Source organism: Protopterus annectens, chromosome 1.part2, assembly GCF_019279795.1.
Source record: "Protopterus annectens isolate FY-2018-M chromosome 1.part2, PAN1.0, whole genome shotgun sequence".
NCBI lineage: Eukaryota > Metazoa > Chordata > Ceratodontiformes > Protopteridae > Protopterus > Protopterus annectens.
In genome coordinates, this window is record NC_056727.1 from 1,204,902,897 (window position 1) to 1,204,930,544 (window position 27,648).

The 27,648-nt window shown below is 38.7% G+C and overlaps 1 protein-coding gene across 2 annotated transcripts in view; it reads right to left on the bottom strand.

The window, feature by feature from the left end:
• Positions 1–27,648, bottom strand: part of LOC122792288 (zinc transporter 2-like) — a 502,472-nt gene that overhangs the window by 92,269 nt on the left and 382,555 nt on the right. For both annotated transcript variants that reach the window (XM_044060060.1, XM_044060061.1), the window contains one exon: positions 2,465–2,570. In XM_044060060.1, the coding sequence (XP_043915995.1) occupies positions 2,465–2,570 (106 nt within the window). The remainder of the gene's footprint in view (positions 1–2,464; positions 2,571–27,648) is intronic.

Below are 27,648 nucleotides of genomic sequence, written 5' to 3' on the forward strand. Positions count from 1 at the left end.
TTTACTATCAGATTTCATGATTTGTGCTGTCTTCCCCAGTGCTAAGTTCTAGTCATTTAATTTTGGTGGATAGGATCAGACACAGCCTTACGGGACAGAGGTTATTTCTATGCAGTCCGTATGAAACAGGATAAGAAAACTCTCATAGCCTTTTTAAAGGAGTTCCGTTTTTTAACCTTAAAAATTTTCTACTACGGAATAGTACCTACTTAACTTTTATATTCAATAATGGATCTTAATCATTGAGGTATACAGTGTAGAGCGACCTCACTGGAGCAACTGGATATTGCTACTTACACTTCCGAAATTAGACAGGCTACAGAATGAGACTTTCAGACACAGATAGATACACTGATCAGAGCTGAAATGGTGGTCTACCACTGTCCATTGATATTTAATCACTGCATCTTTTTAGATGAGCTGGCCATTTGGTGACCATAATTTGTCTGCTTTCTGCCCAGTCTTAGAATGCTACATTTACTACCATTACCACTGCACATGGTGATGTATTTTTGTAACCCACCTTGCAAAAAAGTTTGTAATCAGCATATTTAGTTACCTAAAGCCAATTTCTCACTTTTATATTTGAAAATAACTGTCCAAAATGAAGAGGTCTTAGTACAAAGCTCTGTGGGACACTAGTGGTAACCATCAAAGCAGAGAGGTACTCCCCCTATCCTGACTTGTGCCCAGTTGTTTATCCATACACAAGGCTAGACCATGAAGGATTTTAATGGGTTGAACATTCCCTTAAGATGGTATAAAATAAAGGTCAAGAAGAGCAGTATGCACTGTTAATCATTCTAGTGTCATTGATACCTCCTTATAAAATGCCAAAGTCAGCATATCCACTTAAATCCACGGTGTTCTGTATTCAACAGGATTAGGTTAGGGTCCCCTGTGTCATTAACCTGGATAAATTCTGTTATGACTCTCTATGATTTGGTAAAAAAAAAGAAAATACTGGTCATGATGAAGGTTCAAACCATTTGCACCTGATGTGACCCTCTTCCCTTATGAAATACTATGAGTACAGCCCATTGCCATATGTGTTGACGTGCTAACTTTTTTTTTAACATGACTAACAGGATTTAAGGTTGTCCGGATTCTGACTAGGCAATCACTAGGCAGGTTGTTGGTTCCCATTGTTATAAGTAAAATTAAAGCTCACGTTCGGTCTCCCTTGTTTCTTACTGCATTCTGAAATATATGTACATATATTTGATATTGTACTCAACTTCTTGATTTTGTCAAATTGTACTGTTTACATATAATTTTCTTAATTGTGTTGTGGAGCTTTTCTCCCTGGGCCTCCACTGAAAAAGGGCATTTGCTCAATAGGACTAGCTCGGTTAACAAATGTCAAATACATCAATACATCTTTGCCTGCTGCAAAGTCTGTATGATTTTTATGAGAACATTAACATGTCCAGTGCCTGAGCAACCATGGCATTGTTTGCTGATAAACTGTTATAGTCACAACCTTCCTCTTTGAATGTTTGCTGATAACATGTTACGTTCACAATATTTCCCTTTGAAGCTTCTGATACAATTAAAGAACACCATATTACTGCATTCAGACTTGCCTTTTTAGTTATGAGCCACTCTGTGTAGCAAACTCCTGAATATTAGTGCTGAACAAACATGCATCACACTCCTTTCATAGGATCATAGGTAATTTCGATTCAAACACTCTGCAGACCACTACAAGCCTAGCAAATAAAAAAAACACATTCATTAACTCCTCCAACCTCTGGGAAGACAACACAATAGACCAGTCTAGAATGTGAGGTGGCTTCCGCAATTATCTAGGCTTACCTTGAAGGTGATAAGGACACTACCCTATTTGGCATGTAGAAGTTTGTTCCAGAAGTTGGGGCTAAGTTTGCGACTCCCACCCAATATCAAAGCACTCAATGACTGTAGTTTGAGCAGTGATTGTGTTTTGAGCAGATGTATTTGGATCACTGGGGACAGCAACTCAGCCTGCTTTTATAAGTTTATAATTTACTGTATCGTAGCTCCCACAGGTAATGTCTAGAAAGTATGATTTATGAATGAAATTGATTTTACTCCGATTAAAACACTACAGTATCATGATCCAAGTTAATTACACAGACTATAAAAGCATGGGTGTAGAAAAGAAAGATCCTTTGTTTTAGGACACCTAAAATACTGCCATCCCTAGCAGGTTACAAGATATTTCAAATTGTTGTGATTAACACAATTAATATTTAGGCAGTTTTTGTTAGACACTGACTATTTTTAGGCAGTTTTTGTTAGACACTGATGGATGAAAATAATGTCAACTGTTATTGCATGCAGGATGAAACGTACAGTCATACGCATCTTCAGTCAGGTTACAGACCAGAAAAAATTTGCCCTTTAGAGCATAGAGTGGAATTATTTATTCCCAGAGAACATAAATAGACTTTAAATATCAAATAAAGCAACAACTGCTCACCTTCCATAAGAACTCTGAGGACATCTCTGAGAATAGTCATTGTTGTTATCAGAACCAGGACGGAGAATAAAAATGTACAAATTGGATCTGCTATCTTGTATTCTGGCTGGAAAACAAAGCATTCAGAATATTTAACAATTCAAATTCTCTACCTCGATAGAAGACAAGTTTACTTATTAGTTTTGTAATATTTACAACTTTTCCTTTCCATTAGTGTTTTCTTCGAAAAGTAGGGGTTTTGTACACTGACAACCTGAACTTACCACTTCGACAACTGCGTTACAGCAAGAGTCACAGGAAAATTAAAAATATATTAGAATGCTTTGCAATTATTTTTTAAAAGAAAAACAAGAAATTACATTTATGCAATGCAAACAAAAATTCTCAAATAATACTCATTGCTTTAAGACTAAATATACCATGTGTCGTGTCATGTCATTCAACCAGTCTGAGTCTCCTTATGATAAAATTTCTTATAACCCTGCTGAAATGAGACTCAGACACTCAGCAAAGCATAGCTAGCCCATAAGTTTAAGGTGACAAAGCATCTTATGGCTTACAGGTGTCTGGTGCCTATGAAAAGTGAGCTTAACAGCGTGAATCCATACTGTAACTTCATGCCCTACAAGTGCCAAACACTTGGCAATTATCGATATCAAGAAAGTTGAACAGTTAGGAAAAGAGCTGCACAATTTTTCATCTCTCTCACATCCAGCTGGTCCCTAGCAGCAATGAACAGTCATAGTTATCAGACAGCATGCAAGTAAATGGGAACACTATATGATGCCTTCCTTTTAAATACAGTCGAAGACAAAAAAAAAAAAAGTAGAGTCAGGCACATATTCCTTATACACATCCTTACATTATTATACGCACCCATAACTTCAATAGTTCTCTTCCCTACAGAACACAATTGCCTAAAGCAGGACTATCCTAAGTAAGCACAGACCAAGCTGCCCTTTCTGATATAAAAACCTGGTAGTGAAAGGGAGGATATCATGCATCTATAACTATCCTCATGCTGCCTCTCCCTTCGACCATGAGTAGGAGAGAGAGCTCCATGCAAACAAGTGCTATTGTATATAGAGAATTACATCCCATCCTTCTGTAAGACATTCTTTTCCAAGTCCATCTCCAAATCCATTCCACACAACCCAAACTCAATCACAGTATCTCAAAATGGGGTTTCCCTTCAACAAATTTAGCAACAATCTGCCCAGAACTGTACCCTTTCCTTACTACCTTTACACAGCCCACTTCTGTAGAACTGTTGGCTGCCACTAAGTAGTGAGCACCTGCAAGGGGTAATTCTACTACTAAACTAATGCAGGCTTGGAAGGAACTCTCCCCCTACCTGTATTAAACATTTCAGACACCACTGATACTTCCCCCAATAATATCAGAAAAAAAACCCTCCAAATACCAGAGTCATCAGACAACTTGCCATATGATTACCAGGTCCACACCATTACCTGTACAGTATAGTCTACTGACATATCAATCTTATTTAATAGAAGATCCAAAAATAACTATAAGGAACTTTCTATCAACACAGAGACATAAATGAAAGTCTACAGTCTTGAAATATCGCCTAATAAAATTCACCTTGCCTGACAAAATCCACGTGACCAGACTTTGGCCCTGTTGCCTCTCTATGAATAAATTTATACATAAACCGTTCGGCTTTCCCTGCAGTAAGAATGCCCACTACTCTCTATATACACTTACAATTAAAACTTACTAGGAAGTCAGGTGCAGTCCCTAAACAACATATCCAAAGCTTGGCCAGCCACTTCAGGGAGAAACAGAGTTCTGCAAAAGTAACCTCGTAGCCACCATGGTATAACGAGAAAACCTATTAATCCTACTTCCATCCAGTTTTACCACCCAACATTAATTGATGACAACAAAGTAGTTAAGAATTGCCTGCATATGTACTCAATGCTTAGGGGGCTGACTCACTGTCTCAGGGGGACTTGTTAATTCCAGTACAGCCAAAAATGTAGTACAGCACCCATGTCAGTGACAGACAGGGATAAAGCCTAGACTATGACCCAGACAGAGTTCTGTCAGTGGCCTGGGCATTACAGAAGATGGGTTGGAGAGGACAGGAATAAGTGTCAGAGGCCACCTCTCTCATCCTGCAGTGGGGGAGACAGACCCCATAGAGTGTCGGAGGTCCAGTGTGCGACACTATGGCCTGCATTATTCCCATGTTGCACATTAGCCAGGTATACCGACTGTGCGCATGTATAGCACTTTTTGCTCCTTTCAGATATGTAACCAGACACCCCTTCATTGCCTCCATAAGTTAAGTGTAGCCTTCATCTCTCCTATCACTACCTATGCCAAATAAAGCAAATGCTGCAGACAGTCCACCTATCATACCCCACCAGGCTGCAGCTGCCACTTTACTTAAAATGTGACAAACACTCACAAAAAGACAGGCATGTATTAAAGTAAGTGAACATGCCTTTTTACCACCCTTCAGCCTCATCACTATAATTTGTGCCTTCCCTACCACCTTAATTTTCCCCTAACTACACATTAAACTCTCAAGTCCACTTTCAAAGTGGCCAGCAATCCAAGACCCCACTGTAGTGGCAACCCAATCTTCCAGTTAAGACATGCATTTAACTGTATGTCCATAACTTTTCATAGCTTCTGCATAACAGCTCTTTGCTCTATGAATGAGAAATGAGGAGTTATGGGGCAAAAGCACCTCTTGCAGTATTCTCTTGATATTGTCTCTCCTCCCATCCCTACCTTCCCTTTTTTATGATGTACCAATGAATGACATCATCCTTCAATACAGATTTTGAGTATCCCAAGATTTGCCCTTTAGTTAGCACGCTGTTGGTCTCACTCAGGTCTTAACGATTCTCTACTATATCTGCATAAGATTAAATGGAACAACATTTAGATGCCACATAAATTCATTCCTCTCAAAAATATGAGAGCATTGTCACCTTATGTAACCAGATTGCCCAACCATTAACTCACTAAATAAAAACATGTAACCCAAATACACCTCTTTCAACTGGATTTCTGGAGAGCTCCATGGGCTAGAATTCCAGATTTGGTTCAAGTGGCCTGGGAGAGCATTATGCACACCCTAGTCTTAGTCTTAACTGTAAAGGATATGAAATAGTCAGCATTACATCACACATTCTAGAAGGGTCTAAAACAATATTAATGCAAGCACAGACTTCAACATGACAGGAATATAGAATAGTGTCATACTACCAACCAAACTACTACTCAAAACCATAACTCACTTTTTGTAACTGAAAATGTCAATATGGTTTGTTTTCATTTATATAAATGTATGACTGCTAGTGTCATAAGTGATAATTCAATAAACGTGCTTCTTAAAAAAAAAAAAAAAGTCTGTTAATCCCTCTATAAAAATATACACATCAGAACCCCCCAAAATGAATAAAAATTAAATAAACCCCATTTTACTTACCCAGCCAAGAATAACTAAATATTCTAACACCCCTATTTAATTTTTTTCATGATTTCAATTGTCTAAAAATCACAGCAACATAACAGCCATATCTGGACAAGTTTGTATGGACACAGAAAATTACAATAAAGTTCTTAATTTTCAGTAGAGATTTTTGTCAAGTTTTAGAAGGAGATTCTATTGCAGATAAGAACTTCTCAGAATTTAGGTCTGTGGTTAAGGCATTTCACTGCAAAACCACCACAGTACTCACGTACGGTAATAGTGCAATGCCAAAAACGGCCAGCACAACCAATGGTGAATAAGATTAACTGTTTAATCCAATAATAAACACCAGTACAGGAAAACTTGCATACTGGTTTCAGCAAAAGCCTTCTTCAGTGCAAAATACAAAAAGTAAAAAAGTGCAACACACCCCACACAATCACAAACTATATCAGAAATACCAGCAATAGCACTAAACTTAAATATAGCTGTGGGATGCTGCAAAACACGTTAGTTTAAAGCATTGGACATTCTTTTATTGTGAAGATCACTTAAATGCTCAGAAATGCAAGATGTTTGAACTACATAAAAAGCAGAACAATGACATTCAACTAAATAACCCATTCAGAAACACAATTAGCAAAATATGGAATATCATATACAACAGATGTATTAGCAAATGAAAATAGTTTTCTTGTTTGCAAGCTGTATAATGTCCACAAGGAGAGCAACCTAACAAGGGTACACCTTCTATAGCTCACTGTCTGTTGGCATCAAGAACAACAGTTTTTAAAAATGATTTTAATAATTTCCAATAGTTTTCCCCCTCCTATAGGTAAACATACAATGTATAGGCAACAATTTTGCCAGCTTATCGCCATCAAATGTATTCCCCAGTGCTTAGTAAGTCACATAACCATCTGGTATTAATAAAAAAACTGGTAATAAAACCAATTTTGGCATCATGTTGTCTTTGAATCTTATACCCCAATAAAGTGGCCCTATCAGCAGATTGAACAAAACGAGCTTGATGCATGACAGATGTGTTAAAACCCCTAAACTGAAACCTGACTGCAAGTTCATCAGTATGTTTTTTAACTCTTCCTCAAAAGAGCACATTCTCTTAACCCTAAGAAACTGGGATTTGGGAATGTTGTTCACAATACAAGATGGATGACAGCTATTAGCTTCTGATAAAGAATTATAATTAAATTCTTTTCAAAATAAAGTGTTAAGCATACCATCAGCCATTTCCAAACAATAAATTTCTTTAATATAAGAAACAGTAAACTGCAAGCCCCATTTATCATTCAGATATTGAATAATTCTTTCAAACATACTACATCAGATTTCCACACTAGCCAGCAATCAAGATAGTATCTCCAAGTATCTATTTCGGCCAAATAGATGTTATGGGTATCATATCAATTGTTCTTCTATATATATCCCATAAAAAGGTCTGCATAAAAGGGGACAAAAGCCCCCCAAAAGCCCCCCATAGGTCTACCTTTTAGCTGTAGGTAACAATCGCCATTAAAACAGAAGATAATTTTGGTCAAAACATGTTCAGTTAAACAACAGAAATGTGTTAAATCCAGGGCTATACATACCACCCCTATTTAACCAAAATTCAACTCCCAACAAGTCAGCCCAGTGTGGAATATTTATACAGAATGCCTTAATATCTAGTGTACACATATACCATGTTTTTTTCCAATATGCATATCTGACAATATATTAAGAAATTCCACACCATCTTTAATTCTGGATTGAACTCCAGTTAACAGGGGTTTAAGATACTTAGTGAGAAAAGCAGAAAGAGGCTCTGTTAGTGAAACATGACCCAAAACTATGGGTCTACCTGGGGGACACTCAGAATTTTTTTGACTTTTGGGTAACATGTAAAAATACTAGGGACTGGGGGTCAATTACTGTTAAATGACACAAGGTACTCCTGGTAATGATCCTTTCCTCAAAAGCTAGAGACAAAAAAAATCAATATCCTTTTTAAAATGCAACATGGAATTCAAAATCATCTTTTAATAAAACTGTTATCAGCTGATTAGCCACTTCTTGTACATACAAACCCTACCCCACCTCCCTTATCTGCATTATTGACCACCTTATGGTCATCTTTCAAAGACCATAATAATGCCCAATATTGTTCAGGGGTTCAATTTCTCTTAGAACCCAATTTATAATAAAAATTGAAGTGTAAATCTTAATACATTTTGTTGGAACACAAAACACATTTATTCATTAGCAGGGAGAAAGAGGATGACCTGAAACTAAATTGTGATTCACCCTTTACATCTACTTTCAAAATAACAAATTCAAATTTCCTACAAAATGACAAAACGTTAACAAAAATCTTCAGTCACCAAATAAGTTGGAACAAACCCAAGGCCCTTATTAAGCCCCACAGTCAATGTAGTTGGGGAAATATTTATAATAGATGTAACATCTACCTGGGTGCCATCAATCGGATCAAGGCGTCCACTGTGGTGACTGTTTTGAATGCTTACGTCCAGCCCTTCCTCTACCCTAAAGGGTTTTTGTAAAAAAAATTCTCCTATATATACATATTTTTTCTTATCCTAGTTGTACACATCACATTTTGCTATATATATGTCAACACAACTATTACCATTTTAATTATATCAAACTCCCCAATCCAGAATGCCTTTCCAAAATCGTAGCTCATATCCAGCTAAGCAACACACACAAAAAAAAACCTACATGCTGCTTGCAAAAAAACATTAAGCCGCCCATCACCTGACAACTACAACTCTCCAGAGCCCAATTCTAATTTTTTTAACTAAATATAGTTTATTTTAGGTTTGATGACCGGGGAAGTCTACTGGGCCATAAAGAGCCCGTTTTCAGTGGAGGCCCAGGGCAAAAAGCTCCAAATTATTGCAAGTTACATGTTACAAGAGAGTAACAAAGATTTGTACAGAACAATTAAACATTTGCAGAAGAATAATACATCATGTAATAGGCAGTTAGTGAGTTAACATTTAAAACAAATTGTTAAGCTGAGTATTTACGGAAAAGACATTTTTGTCAATAAGCTCTTAGTAAGTTAACATTTAAACAAACTGCTAGTAGCCCTTTGCAAGTTAGGCGAACTATTTTGCATGGAGAAAGTACCAGAATGTTTTTTATGGAAAATATAGTACATTAGATAGCAGAGAGGAAATCATTCCCAAGTAGGGGAGAGATTGTTTTAGGTTGAGATGAAGCAATAATAGTGGTAATTGGTTTTGATTTCAGTGCAAGGTAGAAAGTGAGGGGGTTGAGAGGGGTTTATGGTGCAGCGTGACTTGGGCATTCCCATTTGGCTGACAGAGGAGAGAATAGTTCAGATTTGAAATCAGTAAGGTTTGGTAGGTTGTGTAGGTGGGGGGGGGGGGTGCCACTGTTTTACTAAGGAGTATGACAGCAGTAGGTGGCCAGGAGGTCACGCTGGTTTGTGGACCTGAAGGAGATTTTTGGTTAGTGGATCTAAGTGGGCAGTTGGGTTTGTAGGGTTGTAAGGATGTAGCGAGAGATGGGCAGTTTGCAGGTTTAAAGATGAGCTTGTGGGCAATGGTGAATTGTAGGTAACTGAGGTAGTTGGGTAGTTCAAGCCAATTGAAGGTGAGGAGGGAGTGGCAGTGGTGGGATGAGTTTTTTGAATTGGTTGCAAAAATGCAGATCTTGTGGTAGCAGGATTCAAGTTTGTATCATAAGCCGAGGTGGAGATTTGTGAACAGAGGGGCACCATACATAAGGGAGGGAAGCCAGAAGGTGGATGCTAGGGTCTGACAGGTAGAGGGGCTGAGGAAGTGGTTGCGTCTGTAGAGGAGACATATCTTTTGGTGTGTTTTCTTGACTGCGGAGTGGATGTGGGTATCAAATTTTAATTCTTCATCAATGATGATGCAAAGAAGCTTGGTGGTGGGAACAATTTCAAGGGGAGTGTTGCTCTGGCTCTGTATGGTGAGAGGTTTTGTCAATAATGGAGTCTTTGTTAGGGGGGAAAAATCATTAGTTTGGCTTTATTTGCATTTAGAGCCAAGTGGTTGGACTGCATCCAGGCTTCTGTTGTACAGAAGGCTAATTGGGTTTTAGCTCAGAGTGTGAGAAGGCTAATAAAAAAATAAAATCGTGGATGCAACTAACAAAACCAGAAAAAAAAAATGAACTGATCAAAATTAACCCAATCCTAAGTGGTCACTTCCCCTAGTTAGTATGAATGCCACTTCAAATCTCCTTTGAAATTAGGTCATAGGACTAGTGGGACTAATTCAGTCAACAAAATATAGTCAAATAAAACATAACCATAATGATAAAACTAGGACATCCAAGTATAACCTTAACTGAGTAAGTAAAATAAAACCAGTTAAACCTCATGTGAGAACTAGAGTGGAACACCACTCACAGGGTCCTTAAAATGATACAGAATCTTCTTTAAACCCTATTCACTGCAAATTATACATATAATACAATTATGAAATCCTACTGTTTTGTGAGGTCCACTTCATTTGATTTCAGAAGCATTTTGTACTCTAATAGGGAACACTATTCCATGATTAGTGCCTTCAGTGTTTATTACTTAACCAATGCCATAACCTTACAGTACAAGATATTTTATGCATGATACTGCAGACACCATATTTCATACGTATTACACATATATACAGTACATGCAAGAATAGTAGTGCATTTGACAGGCATATGACAGCCTGTGCAAGCAGCAACTCTGGTGCCATTCTAATCCTCATATCACATCAAAAGCACATATGTTAACACTACATATTACAGGTAAAACATTTAAGCAGCTTAGGGAAGTCATGTTCAAATCTAGGCAATGTGCGACACATGCAGAATGAATAGCCCAGTGTCATACTTTTTCTATCACTGAAGTAAGTGCTTGCATACTAAAAATGCCTGGATATTTAAGTGTTGCAGGTGCCCATGATGTAATCTGAGGTACAGAAGCAATGCACCACGTTTCCCTCTCATCATCTTATCAGTGGTATTTACCTACAGATAGGTGCTGGTGTGTACCCACTTCAGCCTTGGAAAATAATGCTGTTCCACACACTAACAGAAAATGAAGTCCACACAAGAACTTGTACTGCGATAAAGCATACAAGTGTGTAGCTAAAATTATTTGTCGGATAGCTGGAGCAGTATGAGCAAATGAAATAAAAGGACATACTAGCTAGTGAAGGGTTAAAGCGCAGTGTGTTACATAACACATGCCTGAAAATCCACTAAGCATAAAACTGCCACAAACCATGCAGAATAACTTAATGATGTTGGTCAAAAGATACAGAAAATTCAGCATGTCTTTGGATAAACACATCAGTGTAGACAGGATGTTTACTGTATATTTAAGGCAACACAGTCTGTTCGTAATACTTTAGGGGAGTTGCATGTAGCCACTGACAATATACACTGCATTAACATTGCCATGCAAGTACGTAGTGAATTGTAAGGGTAAAATGATAACTGTTTTACTTGTGTTTTAGCTGGCAATGTTACACACAGATGTCCTCTACTTGGCTGCTTTTCCAAATCCCATGGCTGTAAGTGGGACCAGAATGGCAATTCCATGGGTGATACATATGCTGGAAATACAACACTGCATTTGATGCAACCTGCAGAAGGCAGTACTCAGCAGAATGAAGTATTAATCTATGAAATGCCAAGTCAACCAAATGAGCATACCATGACTGGCAGCAGAGCATGGCATTCACAACACAACTGTACTCCCTCATTACTGCAGCTTTTACCCACTGTCAGTGCCCTGGAATAAGAATCGCACCTGGAACACTATACGATATTATGCATTGTGCAGGAACAGCTCTGTAAACACATGACAGAATGGTGGTAGATGCATACATGACTTGTGTATGCAAGAGAGGAAAGGAAGAGGTCACGAGATTTGCAATATATATGGTGGGAATCTACATGTCATTAGGGCTTTATAAGTGCTTGAATATGTAGCAGCAACTTTGCAAAAGCCACGTCTCGAATATGATGTTTACTCTGTTCATGGATTTCTGAATATCAAGGACAAATGCAAAATGGGTAAGTGCTATAAAACCTCTTCCTCTGCACCAGAGCCAAGCTTACATGCCCAAATCTGTGCTGATGCACCTAAAACTTCAGCATGTTAGGCAACAGTTAACACTATGTGGAAAGTCCGTATTGCCATTCCAGAGCTAGTCATACAGATTAGGACCTAAAATCCATACCATCTGTCCAACAGAAAGATAACTGTTTCTTGGGCACCAAGGACTGTGAGCATGTTTCAAGTGAGGAACTTTCAGAGACATCTTCAAAGGATTCTACAACTGAGGGACTGCTTAAGCTGTTAAAAACCACAATTGGAAATCTATATTCTGAGTAATAGCTCTCCACCCCTTCACATTTAAAATGCTTCTTACACAAAGTTTAGCTGTCAGAGCTTTTAACTACAAGTGGGCCTGATCCGAGTAGAATAGCACCTCATTGCCCCAATTAAATATCAGAAAATGCTATGGGGAAGAGGCACTATTCCTCCTCCTCCCGCTTCTGTCCCACAAGTGGGATGTCCTGGGGGCATACTTGACAAGGAGCATGTTGCAAAAGAGGAAAACACATTTAATCAAAACTGGCAGTGAAGGTTTCGCATACCAGTGGTAGGAGAACATGATTTTGGATGTCCATTAAGCTTGTGTTTTGTTCAAAACCAGAAAATTAGGCAAGCCTTCAACTCTCGTTTGCAATGCCCCAAGCATCAGCCATATCAGTTAGAATTTTTGACAAACTCATGATGGTTTGTGATGGGGAGGGGTACATTCTGAAGGGCTTCTGTACTGCAGTATATACAATGCAAAGTATGCACACACACAGTTGAGATGAATGAATAAAGTTTTTGCATTATGTATATTCAAACAAGCATCTTTACTGAACAAACTATGCTATAAAGAAATCATATGCTATGCAGACCTCACTACTGGTAAATCTCCTGTAAAGATGCAAATACCATGTCATCACTACATACTAACATATGGCTACAAGCTGCACCCCCCATTACTTTAAAAAGAAGCAGCTTATAAAAATCAATATAACTACAGAGAATGATTTCAAATATTTAGTCTACACCAACACTGTAGCATGCATGCCATGTGATTAATACATATATACATATATATATATATATATATATATATATATATATACACACATATATATATATATATATATATATATATATATATATATATATATATATATATATATATATATATATATATATATATATATATATATATATATATATATATATACATATATATATAAAACTGAAGTACTTTTGTTTGTAAATACACTACATGCAGTTACTATATCATACTGGCTTCTTGACCTTTCCTCCATAACTCTGTTTCAAATTCAGTGGGTTGATTAGTGCCTTTAGCGGCATCTGGCACGGCAGCTTTTTCATCAATAGCTCTTGTATCCAGATCAGTCTTAATCAGTTTCTGCCTCAAGTCTCAACACCGAGCTTTAATTACCACTCAAACATACATTTCACATAGACAAGGTGGTGTTGGTACTTTCCCTAGTTCAGTTATGAGGTAACATGTGCATGGAGACTTAACAAGGAGAAAGTACAGTTGTGTAAAATCTTACCATAACAGATGTCCTTTTCACTGTTGCTGTATTCTGTACATAAGGAATGTCCTGCCTAAGATAGCCCAATGTCTGGCCAGTATACCAAACCCTTTACACCTTATAGGCACCGTATGTCACATTCACACTCCCCATGCAAGATGTATATAGCATAAAGGTGGTAGACAGACGTAAACACTCAGAACTGAAAAGCCCCAAAAGGAACAGAATACCCTCTGGGACAAAAGAGAACATGTATATCCAGAAGGCAAAAAGGGTCCAAAGGAAAAGGAAACAAGGGCCCTTTGGCCAGTAGGGCAATGAAAACTCAGGTCAAGAGCTAAAAGAGAGGGAGGAAGAGGGCAGGACTGAAAACTGCAACATTGAAAAGGACATCTACTGTTAGGGTAGGGTTTTACACAGTCATATGTCCTTCCATATCATTGTTGCAGTACTATGTACACAAGGGAGAGTTAAAAGAGCCAAGGCGGCTGGGAAGAGGAAGGCACAGAACAGCCATGGCAGAATATGCTCTGGCTCTAGTGGCAGCATCCAATTTGTAATATTTAGTGAAAGTATGAAGAAAAGCTCCATTAGTAGCCTCAAGGATGGAAGTGGTATCCAAATCCTTAAAAAGGCACGAGAGGAGGCAACCATCCTAGCAGAATTTGCTTAAAAAGGCACGAGAGGAGGCAACCATCCTAGTAGAATTTGCTTTTACAGACAAAGAATTCTGCCATGAAAGGAATAACAAAAGGAAATGAACTTAGAAATCTTTGCTTGGAAACAGCCAAACCCAAAATCCTGGGATGAAAGAAAAAAAAAAAAAGCTTCTTAGACTTAAGAATTGTCTTTGTCTTAACTAAATACCAGAGCTGTCTATGCTGATCAAAGGCATGAAAGAACCTTCTCACTGGCAGACCGCACAGAAGTAGGGCAAAAAGTAGTGAATAGACTGATTTAGGAACAACTCATTAACCACAATAGGTGTAAAAAGAGGATTAGTATGAAGAGACACCCCGTCTGTGAAAAACTAAAAAAGCAGGAATAACCATGAGAGCCTGAAGTTCAGACACCCTCTTGGCTGAAGTAAGGGACAAAAGAACAGTCTTCCAATTACAATGCTGTAAGGAAGCTGAAGAAGCAGGCTCAGAAACCCTTGGTCAATTTTTCAAGTATGAAATGTAGGTCCCAAGAAGGGGGAATAAGCTTTGTGGGGCGCCTTATATGAAGGATACAGTTAAGAAATTGCTTGACCTCAAATCAAGATGCCAAATGAGGATTCAAGGGCAGACCAGCAGAAATTGCCAAAAGATGAGCTTTAACTGAAGAATATGCTAACCAAGCAAGGGGCCGATCACAAATGAGATAGAACATACAGGAAAGATCCTGATGGCAAGAGTGGCACCAGACAGAAAATCTTTTCTGTATAGACGTGCGTGATTTTCTGGTAAAGGGTTTCCTGGCCTCCTGCAGAACCTGCAGCATATTCTCAGAAAATAGGTGCTGAAAAGGAATCAAAACTCTATCACCCAGTGTCAGCTGAAGAATGGACAAGTGAGCATGGATAAGAGACCCCTTGTCTTGTGTAAGAAGATTCACCTGGTGAGGCAACTTATGGTAAGTGGCCCTGGCCAAGTGAGAAAGGAGGAATCAATGCTGTCTGGTTCATAAAGGAGTCACCAGAAAGCTTTTGGGAGAACACATGATCTTGTGCAGAACTCATGACAATGTAAGGGGGGGAAATGGCATACATAAACATTCCATTCCAAGCAAAAGACAGGGCCATCCACCTTCCAAGTCAGAGGAAATAGGACAACAGAAGAGAGGAAGTTGTCTCTTCAGAGGGGAGGCAAAAAGATAGACATGAGGAATACCCCACCGATAAACATTTCTGGAAAACATTCACTCATGAGCCTGTGTTCTGGGCCTGCTCAAGGAGTCTGCCACAAGACTGCACTCTGAGGGGATGCAAACCACCTGAAGAGTCACTTGATACTTGATAGCTAGATCCCAGACTTGAAGAGCTAGTCTGCAAAGGAGAAGACCTTGTACCCCCTGCTTGATGACATACCACAACACAGTGGTATTGTCTGTGAAGACTTGACAGGCCCATGAAGAAAGAGGGAATGAAAAGCTTGCAGAGCCAGAAGCACAGCCATTAGAAGCTCTCAACACAAGCCAGAGGCATATATGAATAGCTCCCAAGAAGAAATCAGAGCCTGGAAGGGAAGCCAGAGATTGAGACAGTTGATGAATCCACTACTGAAGCTTGAGCAAAGGAAGTAAAAGAACAGGGGGTAGCAATGGAGATGCAATAATTTGAGGTGGTAGTAAAATTTCCTCATATGGAACTTGGCAAGAGGAGCAGGGAACAGTCTGAAGCTTGCACCAGAGGAAAATATGATCCTGGAGAGGCATCAGAACTGATTTCTAGAAGTTTATGATAAACCCCAGACTGTGTAGGAGACAAATGGTAAGCTGGAGTTCCTGCAACAGACTGCTGGGAGAAGGAGCTGGAATGAGCAGATCATCTAAATAGGTACATATCTGCATTCCCCTGAAGCCTGCAAAATCAAAGACAAGAGCAAGGCATTTGATGAATACCCTTGGGGCGACAGAAAGGCCAAAGGGCAAAGCAGAGAAATGAAAATGCAGAGGAAACAGAAAAATGTAAAAATTTCCTGAAAAGATGGTGAATGGGGATGTGAAGATATGTATCCTTGAGGTGTTGAGAAACCAACATGGTCTGGGGAAGAAGAGGAAACAAGGTCTGAAAAGACATCTGGAAAGAAAAAACCTTGAGTAGGTATTCAGCAGATAAAAATCCAGAACTGGTCTCCACCTACCCTCCCTTCCAAATAACCAGAAACATTCTGGAGTAAAACCCCTTCCCCCACCATGGGACGAGATGAATGGTGCCCTGAACCAAAAGGGATTGCAGAATCTCTGGAAAGTGAGGAAGCTATTCTCAAGGAGGTTGAGGAATGCCTGGAAAGGGGGGGGGGGTTCCAAACCATTAAATATCCCTGACAGATAATAGACAACATCCAAGAGTCTGAGGTGATCTGATACAGATTTGGAAGTGAGAAAGGAGGAGAGACAAAGGATCCTGGATGAGGGGATGGGACGGCCAAACATAAAATAGAAACAGGCTTGTCCTGAAAAGAAGGCCTCTGGGAGGGAGGAGTCTGAATGGATTTAGCAGGAGAGACATGCCTAGAACCCTTCTTATCTTTAAGAGAGTGACGAGTCTAAGAACAAAGGGAGAAATTAGAAGGATAATTCCTATGGACTTTGGGGATGGGGAGACAAAACAATATTAGAACCTCCAAATAAATGGAAGAATATGCCCAAAACTTCAACCACAAACCAAATCCAATGCAACTTGTGCAATGTGGAGAAGAGCCAGTCCAATGAATCACTTAATCCACCTACGCCGTTTATTAACAGAAGACAAGTAAATAATCAAATCACATAAAAGCTTTAACTATATCCACCGCATTTTCATCTTGTACAAAGATGACTTCCTCAGATGCTTGGTAGAAACCAAATCCCATACCTTATATCTCATATCAATTTATCTATATCCAATGACTATTACATTAATTCTATCAAAACTACGCTTGCTCCACTGTATGTTAAAAATATATAAAATGTAAAATCCATACCTTAAACCAAATAACACTTACAAAACCTTGCCATAAACCTTGATTAAATGCTTTTACTTGGAAAAAAAAAAAAAAACTGTTGTAAATAATACCTAATAACATTTTTTTTTTTAAAAAGGTAGCTATTTTTAACATTCCCATTAGGAACCTAGTGTTTATGCTTAGTAATAAGGCTCCCTCTAGTGGTAGATTCTTTAATCCAGTTTATACAAAACATTAAAATCACTTTGCCATATACTTTAACCAAAGTGTGAAGAACAATAAATCAAGTAGTTTTTGTCCAAAGGGATTTTAACTGAATTATAACTTAGCAGCTCTCATTTTCAGTAATGGTGTCAGGGAAATGTCATTCAGGCCGGAATATGTATTGGCCTGAATGACAACATATGTATTGGCTTCTAGTGTAACTTGCCTTAAGTAAAAAAATAAAAACTTCGACTGTATACATTCTTTAATATGCTTGAATAAAGCATTGCTCTCATTTTTTGTGGAAATATAATGCTCATATATTCTTTTCTTCAACATTCTGTCTTAATATATACTGCCTCCTTGTTGCGAACATATGAACATTGTGAACATGCCGCTTGGATGTTTACATTTAACAACTACTTCAGTCTTTTCAATGGAAAGTGTACAGGAAAGACTTTTTCCAACTCTAATTTGCATTTTACAAGTGCACATCCATTTTTTTTCAGAAAAGAAGCATCTTAAAGGGACAGTTTGTCAGAGCCAGCAGAATGGTTTTGAATGACTGATTTGCAGGAAGAAATGTGAAGTCCTAGAAAAATTGTTCAAAGACAGGTTATCCATTAGAACTAATACACGAGGTTACAGAAGAAGTTGTAAAACGGAGAAATGAAAGATTTAAACCTATTTTGGGGGTTAATATAGTAAGAGAAGATGCAAAAGATGGACATGATCCCAATATGGAAGAATATAATGAGTATGATAGGGCTTTTATTACAGAATATAAGGGAGATGAAATACTTATTAAAAAAAGTGATAAAAAAGGAATGGCATAGATTTACAGGTCTGTCAGACCGGAGGGAATTGTCAACAAAACTTTAAAAATAATATTTAGAAAGGTAAAAATTTAAAAGACATGTTAGAATTTAATAATGGTGAGATTAAGCGGGGAAATATAAAAAGGGTACATTTACATGTGGGGCATGTTAACAATGTTTGCATGTTTTCAACAAGAAGGCAGTATACATTAAGCATAGGAATAGGAAGATAGAAGGAAAAACATATTCCAACTGTAACACAATAGGTGCAGTATATTTTGCCCTATGTGATGGATGTGAAGCCTTCTACGTAGGAAAGATGGAAAGAATGTTAAAGAAAAGAATACACAAAAATTATATTTCCAAAAATGAGAACAATGCTTTATACAAGCATACTAAAGAATGTAGAGGGGTGAAGTTTTTATTTTTTGTACTTGACGTTAAAAAAATGTGTCAGGGGAGGGCCTTGGGAAACCAGCAAATAATTATTATGGCAAGTTACACTAGAGGCCAATATATACCCCGGCCTGAATGACATGTCCCTGGCATCATTACTAAAAATGAGAGCTGCTATAATAATAATCCATAATTACGTTAAAATCCCTTTGTACAAAAACTACTTGATGTATTTTTTTCTTAACACACTATGGTTAGCAAAGAGATTTTAATGTTATTTTATATAAACTGGATTAAAGAATATACCACCAGAGGGACCCTATTACTAAGCATAAACACTAGGTTCCAAACAGTGGAATGTGAATATAGATAGCTACTTTTTAAAAAAACATTTTATTAGGTTTTATTTACAACAGTTTTTTTTTTTAAAAAAGGCATTTAATCAATGTTTATGGCAAGGTTTTTTTAAGTATTTGTTTAAGGTATGAAAATCTACAAGACCGAATTTCTTTCCTTGCTCACATTTTCATTCATACCATTATTAGATCAACAGGTTGGAAAACAGCCATGAAATACTCCTTGAAGCATTTATAACTCCATGATGTCTGATGGCTGAATGGCCCCAAGACCCCAGTCTTATTTTAATTTTCTACTCGACACTTATTATAGTCCACTCTTGACCAGTTAGGGTGTGTTGAAAGAATGCAGGAAAAAGCCAAGCTGTAGAGTAAGAATGTACTTTAGTCATGATTTTTGCTCAGGCCATCATTAGATCAAATTGTTAGATAAAAGCAACTAAAATGAATCTCAGAACACGTAAAAAAGCAATGGCTTCTAGGTTTCTAGCACCCCCAGATCCACAGCTTAATTCCAGTTATTTCCTTCACAATTATTACAGTGCTGTGTGGTCCAGTTAGGGTGTTAGGTTAATGCCTTAGCCATTATGCCAACCCTCCCCACTACGTGTTGAAAAGATGGAAGAAAAAGCTAAAATGTAAGACAAAATGTGAGAAAAGGTACAAGAGAGTAATTTGGATAATGTGGGGAGGTTGTGGTGTGGGACACATGGGACATATGGGTGTGGGCAATGGGAAGGGGCCCATCATCTAGGGTGCCAATTCACCTGGGGCTAGCCTGGTACAGACAAAACCAGAAATGGCATAAATCACATATGTAAGGTCACTCAATAAGCAAAAAGGTGGAGAGTCACAGCCTGTACCCTTTAAGCATGTCACTTAAGCAGTCAATGAACTGGGGAGTTTGGTCTCGGCTCCTTAATCTCCCGTACTGTATGACAGATCTTTAGAATATGTTCCTGATCTTGAATCTCTCTCTGTGATTTCTGAGCTAAGTTGTTGAGATGGCAGAGGGGAGTAGCAAGGGGTTGCAGTGGGTTGCACTATATGGCTCTAACAGTGAGCTGGGATGCATTTCTGGGCTATTATGTAATAATTTATTCATTCACTTTATCTCAAGCAGATATTTGAGGTGTACAGTAATAACTACAACTGATGGTCATGAGAGTTATTTGCAGCCTATTCCTCAAAATCTGTGCCTTTCTGGTAAAGTCTTATGGACTGCAGTCACTAAACAACAAACCTGCGAGTTTTAGATTTCATACCCTTCAAAAAAATTCTTGCAAGCAATGCTTGCATCTTCCTAAATAGACAAAAACAGTATTTAAAATCTGCTCCGGGGGTGCAGTGGTTTGTCCTTACAGATTCTCACAGCAGCAAGCTGAAATGCACTTTTAGGTCACTGTCTTTGTTCATTCATTTGCTCACAAGCAAATATGTAAATTGTATGCATGTGTGCTTGACTGAGTTTCAGCAAATCTCTTATTTATGGGTTGCCAGATGGATTTAAAAAAAAGTGAGTTCAAGGGAAGAAAAGTTTACAGTTGCTCATGCCAAGTCTATTTTCATGGTGAGTGTTTTATTTTAACAACCTCTGATCACTGTAAAAGTAAAGAAAACAGTATGCAGACCTGCATATTGGAACAGTGTGGACTATGGAAACAAGAAAAAAAAAACAGCCAATTATCAGGATACTGGTATGGCTTTGTGGGTCCTGGTCCATTACCCTTCCTAAAACCCTATCTGATCATGACCCACCTCTAGGCCAGATGCACTATGAATGGTCACAAGCTAGTCATCCAGAGACAGTACTCATTGCACCAGAGACTACATCACTATCCCCTAGTCATGTCTTCCTCCACCCCTAAGAATTAGCAGTCCTCATGGTCATAAGCTCTTCTGGCCCTGGGGTACACCATCGGGCCAGCTGCTTTGGGTCTCAGTTCCACAACATCCCTTTCGCATATTAGCCTTCTGAGTGCAACTCAAACATTGCCATTCAAAGGGTCATGGATGCAATCTATTACATCACTTCATGGGGGCCACAGAAGGGTTCCTGTACATACGTCCGAGGTGCTACACCATCCAAACAATACGAGTTCTAACACTACAGGGCCATAAAGTACACTGCGGCCGGCATTCATAATACATAAGCCCTACCTCAGAACTGGAATATGTGGTCCCGGACTCCATCCATCTTTTACTGTGCGACCCTGTATTTATCTCCTGTCATCCTTGCACCTACTGTAGCACTGCTGTCCCCTACCCCACCTTTGTAAAAGATGGCAACTGTACCCTCTGACCTGTCTGGGTTATGCAATACATGATCCAGAGTGTGGCTAGCCAATGAACTTGTAATGCATAGTCTTGGGTGTGTTAATACATGTGTTTGTTCAACTAGAGGACCCTATGAGACATCAGCCCACATGAAATGCTGGCAGAGGTCGCGTGCCAGATGTGGAGAAAAACTGGCACTGCCAACATTCCATCATTGTGCATAATAGATTTTTCATTGCACACCACCTAGCACCTCTTCTGTTGGATTCAGACACCATCTGTAACAGATGGGGCCCTGATGGCAATTTGGGTGCAGTCAATGGCATCAGGGCCTTAGAGAAATGGACTGTGGTGTAAAATGTCTGCATAGTACTGATTCTGTCTTCTGCTCTCTGTGGAAACCAGATATGTTCCTCCACGTGCCATAACAACTCATCAAGAACTGAAGTATGACTAGATGCTTATGCTTGTACGACTCGTGTCCCCTGACAGACACTGAAAGGTTCCCACAGCAGCATGGATAACTACTGTATACTGGGAAAGGTAATCCATGCATTCCTCTTGACTCCATGTGTGGGCAGCAAGTCCAACTGCAATACAGTGTCTTTGTCTAAAGAATAATGGATGACAATATTCCAGTTGTGGAAGTGAGGGTATGTTATCCACTGGTAAACCTGTCTGCAATTTGAATGGGGATGGTATGCAACATCACGGCTACTGGTCCCAAAAGGTGGCCACTAAAACATATTGCTCTGGTAATGTTACTCCTGCTATGCTATACTGCTATTCCTAGCATCACAATGTGTATGAAGCTCCTGTATGCTGCAAAATACTGGCATACAGAAGAGATGATCCTGAAGATCATTGTCCTAATTATATACATTTGTTAATCACTCCACCACATTATTTCATCACTTGCATATGCAATATCGCATTAGTATGTTGGCACTCGCGTGTGTGCCATTACGCAGTCATTTGCATTTACTGCATATTGTGCTATTTCTCTGGTAGCACAGTTGGGCTTACCTGCATCTCTGAATTTGTGCTACTTGTTTCAGAACGGCACCTATATCTTTAGTTTGAAGTTTGCTATACCATCTCTCACAAAAACACTTTTTAAGGATCATCTTGGATTACTGCACCACACATTTGCAGGTAACCTCAATACTAAAAGAACAATATATATATTTTTAACAACAGTGTGTGTGAGAACTCCTTTTCTCTTATAAATATCTAAACCAGTCTCTAACCTCGACACAACCATAAAATGCAAACCATTTAAACTGATAATTCAAAAAGGAAGTATACAAGTGATACAGCTGTACAATATAAAGTATTACAATTTTCCAGCTTAACAGTGCATGTAGACGTAGACTTAAAAATAAAGCTGCTACCTAGAAATGTGCATTATAAAGTAATAATTACATGGCAATAAACTGAACTACATGGTGGGTAAACTAGAACAAAATCAATTTTCCAAGTCTGAAGTTTATGTCCAAGTGCAAACGTTAGTGAAAAGGTGAAAATAAGAGACAGCACTGACAATGTCAAGTTAATGCTACTATTTCTGTAAAACTTCTGAATAGCATTTGCAAAAAAAAAAAAAAAAATATATATATATATATATATATATATATATATATACACATATACATTTATATTATGCATATATATACAATTTTATATATATATATATATATATATATATATATATATATATATATATATATATATATATTAGACATACACACACACACAGGTTAACAGACACAAGGGGCTTTTTAAGCTTAGCCATTAATCTCAAATCTCTGACAAGTTCTACTATCCATAAGTTTGAGCAGGGACTTTGGAGGTCAAAAATTTAAAAGCAGGGACCAAGAAGTTGAACCATTTAAAGGCTGCCTGGGTCCATTACAGACATAGGTGCCAAACCAGGGAAGAACTTCCTGTTTCCCATCCAAGTGCCCAAGTTGCACCTGAATTGGGTTAGGGAGGAACTCTGCTTAACATGGATTGGGAGCCTATTCCAGAGAAGGGGTAAGTATCTGGGATACATATCGGTCTCTCCAGCAGGTTCTATTTAGATCACAGGTAAGGTTTAAGTCTTTAGAATGAGTAATCCTGGTGCTGTTTGTTTTGCAGATATGAAGGAGGTCCATCAAGGTGAGGCCAGACAATGCCTTGTATGCCAGGCATGGATCTCCCCTCAACAGCCTATAGGAGACAAAATACAGGGATAGGGCCTTGAGGTGGTCTGCACTCGTCATGTTACTTGCATCCTGTATTCTTTTAGTGAGGAACCTCTGTGGATGTTCTAATTATTAGATATGCCTAGTTAGGCACATACCAAAGGGGGCATTGTACTCAATGATTGTTCCACTGTATTCATCAGACCTAGGACTTCCTTTGACCTAGATGCCATACCTTTGTTTATAACAGTTTTCAGTGGTGGCCCGGGAAGAAAAGCTCCACAGTAAAAATAGAAATTGCATAGTACAAAGACAGAATCATAAAGTACAGAAATACAACTGACAGTATTGGGTATTTAACACACTGTAAAGTAATATCATACATGGCAACTTACTAAACAAGATTTATAGATCAGCATACAGCATTCCTATATCTTATAGAATGATATCCTCACTCCTGTAGAAACATGATGGTCAAAGGCTAGATTACTGTGTGCGCCCCCAAGTTCCTGACTACTGGGTCAAGTCTTAGAGATGTGCTGTCAATCTGATAGTTAACAGGGGTGGGGGACTTCCTGAAGGATATAATTGTGCATTTATTGGCATATAGTTTTAGTTCATGGCTCCAACACCAGTTTGTGTCAGCAGACAATTCAATCACATCTCCTAATTTGCGATCTGCAAATTTAGTTAGCCAGAGGCCATCGACATTGGCCTTGACTTCAGAAAAGTAAATGTCAAAAAGGGACAATCCTAGGACCGAACACTGAGGAAATCTACTTGTGACTGGCCTCTTTATAGAGGTGGACTCCCCAATTCTAACTTCCTGGGTCCTATTTTTGAGCCAGCTGCCTATCCACCGAGTGACATAAGGGTTTGTACCTAACCTCTTCAGTTTGTCAACAATGCTCGGGTGGGTATTGTGTCAAATGTCTTGGTGAGGTCAAGGTAAGCAGTGTGAACCATTCTGCCCTCATCCATTGCTTTGGTGACTTTCTCAAAGAAGTCCACCAGGTTGACTAGGCATGACCTGCCCAGTTTGAGGACACCAAACTTGGTTGGGTCCAATGTCTGGAGGTTTCCTATGTCATTATTGATCATTTCCATGATGATTCTTTCCATGGTTTTGTATACAAGACTAGTGAGATGTATGGGTGTGCAGTGTCCAAGGTCTGTAGATGGCCCACCTTTGTGGGGAGGGATGACCATTGCTGTTCTCCATTCATGAGGCACAAAGCCTGTTTGCAGGCTACAGTTAAACAGTAATTCCAGAGGGCCTGATAGCAGGGGGAGTTATATTTAATATTTCCTGATGGAAGGTTTAAGTTGGAGATGAATTTGTCAGCCAGTAGGTTTTCTATATCTTCTGACTCAGTATAGGTGGCTCCATTTACAATGAGCTCTGCACACAATTGTGTATTGCCTTTGAGGCTGCAGACATAACTAAAGAATGCCTTGTGGTTGTCCTTGACCAGAGAGAGGCCAAAGTTACCTAAAGTTGGTCTTTGGTAGACTATTTCTCCTCAGAGGGGTTTGTTCAATTTCATGACAGTGACTGTATCCTGTTGGGTGCTGTGCCTCCTAATTTTTGCAGTGATTTTCTTCCTTCTGTTATACAGCCTGTTGATGCGATTCCACCAAGGCAGCCTGTTTTTTGAGTTAGTTCTGTACTTCTGCCTGGTGCGTATAGCTGCCTCTATGCAGCTATTAACATCAGTGGTGGTATCATCTTAAGGGTAAGAAAGTCTGATTAAACATGCATTTACAAAGGAAAATAAACACATGAAGGCAATCTGGTTAAAAACAGAAGAGGGGAACAACCCTCACTTCCTCTATTATAAAGCACATGGTCATGTGACCTCTCGACCTCTCCACACCAACGTCAGTGTAAGAGCACACATACGATCATTCACTCTCTTATTATCAGCCAAGACCCCCCCCACTTGCTCTTACGCTGTATACAAATACATTTTAAGAACATATTTTTGGGTAACCTTTCCTTCACATTCAAATACGTAATACTTGAACTTTTCAATCTTCGATTTTGTAGCAGGTTTAGTAAAGATATCTGCAACCATGTCCGTTGTCGGGCAATATTCAATGCTTATTTTGTCATCATTAAGTGCTGACCTAACAAAATGATACTTTATGTCCACATGTTTACATCTGTCGGCTTACTGGATTCTTTGACAAAGCGATTGCTCCTTGATTGTCCTCAAATATTGTTGCTGGCACATACTTGCACTCTCCATCCATTCCACTCAACAGCTGCAGAAGGTACAAACTCTCCTGTGTTGTTGCTGCTAATGCCATGTACTCTGCCTCACATGTAGATAAAGACACCGTTTGTTGCTTCTTTGATTTCCATGGAATAATGGGCCCAACTCTATTGAGGCTAAAGCAATAACCTGTTGTACTACGTCTATCGTTTTGATCTGTTGCCCAATCTGCATCACTGTATGCTACAAGCTGAAGTTTCCCTTCACTTTTCTTGTAACACAGCTCTCTGTCCAATGTACCTTTTAAGTATCTTAACGCATGTTTGGCTAGCGTTAAAGGAGATTCACTCGGTTGTGACAAATATTGTGAAAGTTTATTTACAATCCAGCCAAGATCAAGTCTTGTGCTTGTCATAACATACATCAAACTACCCACAAGCTCACGATATGTTTTTGGATCTGTAGATTCACTGTCACATTCAATGTTTGTTTTTTGTTTGGAAGGGGTACTTCTTACTTAGACATACCAAATTTCTCAAGAATTTTCGTGATGTACCTCTTTTGGTTCATCTTTACTTCACCACTATTATGGGTAAAGTCAATGCCTAGAAAATATCTTAGCTTTCCCAAATCTTTCATTTTAAATTTAGCTTTGAGCATTTCTTTTACATCGTTTAGTGATTCATTGTCACTAGCTGCTATAATGAGATAATCAACCCATATAACTAGGACTGTTTTCTCATTTTTAGCCTGTCTAGTGTATACACAGTGGTCTGCGGGGTTTTGGATAAAACTATTTTCACAAAGATAATCGTGCAACATTTTGTTCAAGTTATGCCCTGATTGTTTCAATCCGTATAATGACTTATTCAGTTTACAAACCAATTCATTATTTGATTTCTTTTCAAAACCTTCAGGTTGCTCCATGTACACCTCACAGTCAATAGGAGCATGTAAATAGGCCGTTTGTACATCCATCTGGTGCAATTCTAACTCATACTGAGCTGCCATCTGCATTAGACTCCGTACAGATGTCATACGAGCAGTTGGTGCAAAGATTTCATTATAATCTATACCAGCGACTTGACTGTAGCCTTTAGCCACATATCTAGCTTTGTAAGTCTCAGTATTATCTAGCTTTGTAAGTCTCAGTATTATCTGCATTATCTTTTACAGTGAAAACCCACCTACCCCCCACTGCATTTTTATCTTCCGGCAATGTGGCGAGTGTAAATATGTTGTTTTCCTTTAAAGACTTAAGTTCCTCCTTCATAGCTTTGACCCACTTTTCCAAGTTAGACGAAGTCATGGCTTCTTTAAAGCTCTGCGGTGTGTTGCATATTAGTCTAACAATAGTCAACATTACCTGTCACATCATCATTTTCAACTTTACACTCATAGTCCAAGTATGCAGGTGGCTTTCTCTCTCTTTTAGAGTAGTGTGTATCCTGCCTTTCCTCTTCTAGTCTTATTTTTTTGTGTCTCCATCTATAGATTCAGTGCGATTCACATGTATTTCTTTTGCGATTTGACAGTCAGCTCTTGATTCAGACTTAACATGCACACTTCTGGTATTAAAACCTTCATCTATCACTTCTGGGTCTGTCTGAATCTGGCATTCAGCTACATTCTTAGTAATGAACTTGACTAACCTGTGTCTAAGGACCCTCCCTGTGTCATGATAATAAACCAGATATGATGGGCTGTATCAGACAAAAATCCCCTTATCACATCTTGGGTCTAACTTCTTTTTATCTTGTATGTATGCATAACACACTGATCCAAATTCTCTCATGCTTGAAAGATCAGGTTTCTTTCCTGTTAGCATGAAGAATGGGGTCTGCCCCACATGCCTGTTGTAACATCTGTTGGGAATAAAAGCAGCAGTCATTACTGCACATGTCCACAACTCTTTAGGTAAGTCACTATCAACATACACCTTGCCATTTCGAACAGTGTTCTCCAGTT